The 3,200-nt window shown below is 52.5% G+C and overlaps 1 protein-coding gene across 1 annotated transcript; it reads right to left on the bottom strand.

Annotated features, from left to right (window-relative positions):
- Window positions 1–373: 373 nt before the first annotated feature.
- On the bottom strand, window positions 374–1,262 carry LOC119281100. Its single transcript, XM_037561731.1, has one exon. It carries the CDS (start codon window positions 1,131–1,133, stop codon window positions 678–680), a length of 456 nt encoding a protein of 151 aa, XP_037417628.1. The 5' UTR covers window positions 1,134–1,262; the 3' UTR covers window positions 374–677.
- Window positions 1,263–3,200: the final 1,938 nt, after the last annotated feature.

Raw genomic sequence — 3,200 nt, 5'->3', positions numbered from 1 at the left:
CATTATTAAGTTTTCCAGATCGTAACCAACAAATGATCCACCTTCGGAGCAGCAACCAACCTCCATCGATATCGCCAGCTTCCTCTACATTGTTTTTCTGAAAAATATCACGTAGAGCGAGCGATGGGAGTTCGGGGGTGCAGATGTGAACAAAATGTGTATGTGTTGTGATGCGTGGAGCAGGACACCGTCTGCGTCGATCATCCATTTAGAAAAATGGTTCCCAGTACGTAGCCAATTCTGTCAGTGCGTGCTGACAGAGAAAGAAAGGCCAGATAGTTAATTTGCTACCTGGTTATCTGAAATAATGTTCGTCATTATCTTGCAAGAAAGAAACCGACTCCAGAAAACACACATGGATTAGCACGAATGATTTACGAAGAAAACGAAATTTCATTCCATTTCTTTGGGTTGGTGATCGGTGGAGGAGTACAAGCGATCGGGATGAACAGCAGGGGGGAGCAGAAGAGAAGCTTCAAAATAGGGAAGCTGCTATATACACACACACACACCAGCATCAGCATCAGCATACGGATGATGCATGGGAGGGGGAGCTTCCGGCGTCGCCTGCTCGCCTCTCAGCCCAAATCTCCCTCCGTTATCGCTGTTCTTCTCGCTCTCTCCATCTCTCGGACACGACGCTACTACATGATAACACACGTACGTGCACGGCGCACCTACGACGACTCCTCGGGGATACTCGCCAGCGCGGGCCGCCACCCGGCCGCCGCCGCGGCATTGGCGGCGGCGCGGCGGGCCTCCATCCTCTTGATCTCGGCCACGATCTGCGCCGCCGTCTTCTGGCCTCCCACGGTCAGCGACAGCAGCCGCGCCGCCTCCTCCTTGCTGAGGAGCACCTTCACCCTCACGACGCCCTTCCTCTGGCCACCGCCACCACGACCCGCCGCCGCTGCCGCTCGTCTCGGGGAAGCCTTGATGCTCTTCACACCCGCCCCACCTACTTCGGATTCCGGCGAGGACTTGCCGCCAATCTTGTTGCCGCGCGGCGTCCTCTTCATCCTGTGGAGGACCTTCATGAGAAGCTTGAGCGAGTACATCCTCCGCCTGGGCCTCACCGCCGCCGGCAGAGCCTTCACGCCGTGGTCGACCAAGCACGGCAGAGCGTTGCCCATTTTCTCTCGTCTCTGTGCTGCTTGCCGTGTGCTGGCTTGTGAACTTGTGGCTGTGCGTGAGCAGAGCTGGGGAAAGAGAGAGATGGAGAGAGGGCTAGAATAGATGAGCAGTGCCGATGGCGGCCTGGTGGTGACAGCCATGGCGTCTATATAAGAGCATCTCCAACAGTCGCGCTATAGCGCCGCGCGTAAAAAATCCGTTAGCGCGCGCGCTGCGGCTGGTTTTGCGCGCCCGCCTGCGTTGGCTCCAGCAGCGGCGCTATAATGCAGCGCGCGCCGCCGCTCCAGCAGGACGCAAAAATACAGCGCGCGCCGCACAAACCACATAAATGATCAAACAAACAAAATAAAAATTAATAACAAATAGTTTAAAATAAATCATTACAACACAAACAAATAGTTTATCGTTCAGTACAACAACAAATAGTTCAAATAAATTGTTACAACACAACAAATGGTTCATGAAGTTCATGCTCTTTGCCGTCCATGCCATGCCCACCACTCTTCAATTAGATCTTTCTGAAGTTCATTGTGCGTTGCGGGACGACGAATGGCATGATAGGAGGCAACAAAACAGGCTACCCTTTCAGCCCTCCGCCGCACTCGCACGGAATGTTCCAAGAGCTCATACTGTGAGTAGTCTAAATCTTGGCCACGCTCATTCTCGATGATCATGTTGTGCATGATCACACAAGCGTGCATGATGTACCAAAGCATTTGTTGATCCCAAAATCTTGCCGGTCCTCTCACAATAGCAAATTGGCTTGCAAAATCCCAAATGCTCTCTCCACATCTTTTCTAGCCGCCTCCTGAGCATTGTGGAAATCAAGATTTTTCTTACCTTCCGGTTTTTTCAACGGCTTCACGAAGGTTTGCCACTTTGGATAGATGCCATCCGCTAGATAATAGCCATAGTTGTACGTATGGCCATTTGCTACAAACTGCACAGGTGGCAACTCACCGTTTGCAATTTTATTCATCAGTGGTGACCGGTTGAGAACATTGATATCATTCAAAGATCCAAGCATTCCAAAGAATGCATGCCAAATCCAAGTCTCCTGATCGGCCACCGCTTCAAGGATTATAGTGGAACCCTTTTTTTGGCCGTGGAATTGACCATGCCATGCCTTTGGACAATTCTTCCAACTCCAATGCATGCAATCTATTGAGTCAAGCATACCAGGAAAGCCGTGCGCTTTGTTCATCGCCAATAGCCTTGCGGCGTCTTCAGCAGTGGGAGCTCTCAAATACTCCTCGCCAAACACTTGTACAATTCCCACTGCAAAGCGCTTGACACACATGATGGCTTGGCTCTCACCCATAGCCAAATGATCATCAACTAGATCAGCCGGGATACCGTATGCCAACATACGCAAAGCGGCTGTCACCTTCAGAAAAGTGCTATGCCCGAGCTCTCCTCCGGCATTCCTCCTTTGCTGGAAAAACCGGTCATGGCTCGCTAGTTTCTCTGCAATGCGCCTGAACAACTCGGTGCTCATCCTAAACCGGCGACGAAAATACGACTCCGGGTACGTGGGATTCTCCACGAAATAGTTCTTCATCAATCTGTTATGGGCATCAATCCTATCTCTCCAAATTTTCTCCCGACCCATAACCGAACCACCGTGCTTCGGTTTTTTATTGATATGCATAGCTACGATCATTGCAAGATCCTCCTCCTCTTCCATATCAAATTCTTCTTCGGAAGAATCATACGACGAACTCATCTACAATGTTCAATACTATACTATAAAAACTACAATTCAAAACATGCACCAAATTCATGAAGTTTGAGCAATACATACCTTGTAGGCGTTTTGTCAAACACCTTGCGGGTGCGGCGCGGCGGCGAGCGCTCGGGCGCTGTTCCTCGGACGACGGAGGCGCGCGGGCGCCGGCGGTACTAGGAGGGGATGGGCGGAAGCGCGGGCGCGCGGGGATAGGCCGGGGAAGCCTGAGACGGTCGCCGGGGGTGCGCGGGCGGCGGCGGCGGCGCGGCCGGTCGGGGGTGAAAGCGCGAGAGGAAGAGCGGGCGCGAGCGCTCGAGTGTGCCGCGCGCTGTAGTGG

Source organism: Triticum dicoccoides, chromosome 3B (assembly GCF_002162155.2).
Source record: "Triticum dicoccoides isolate Atlit2015 ecotype Zavitan chromosome 3B, WEW_v2.0, whole genome shotgun sequence".
Taxonomy (NCBI): domain Eukaryota; kingdom Viridiplantae; phylum Streptophyta; class Magnoliopsida; order Poales; family Poaceae; genus Triticum; species Triticum dicoccoides.
Note: the sequence above shows the minus strand (reverse complement) of the source record. Positions and strands in the feature narration are given on the sequence as shown.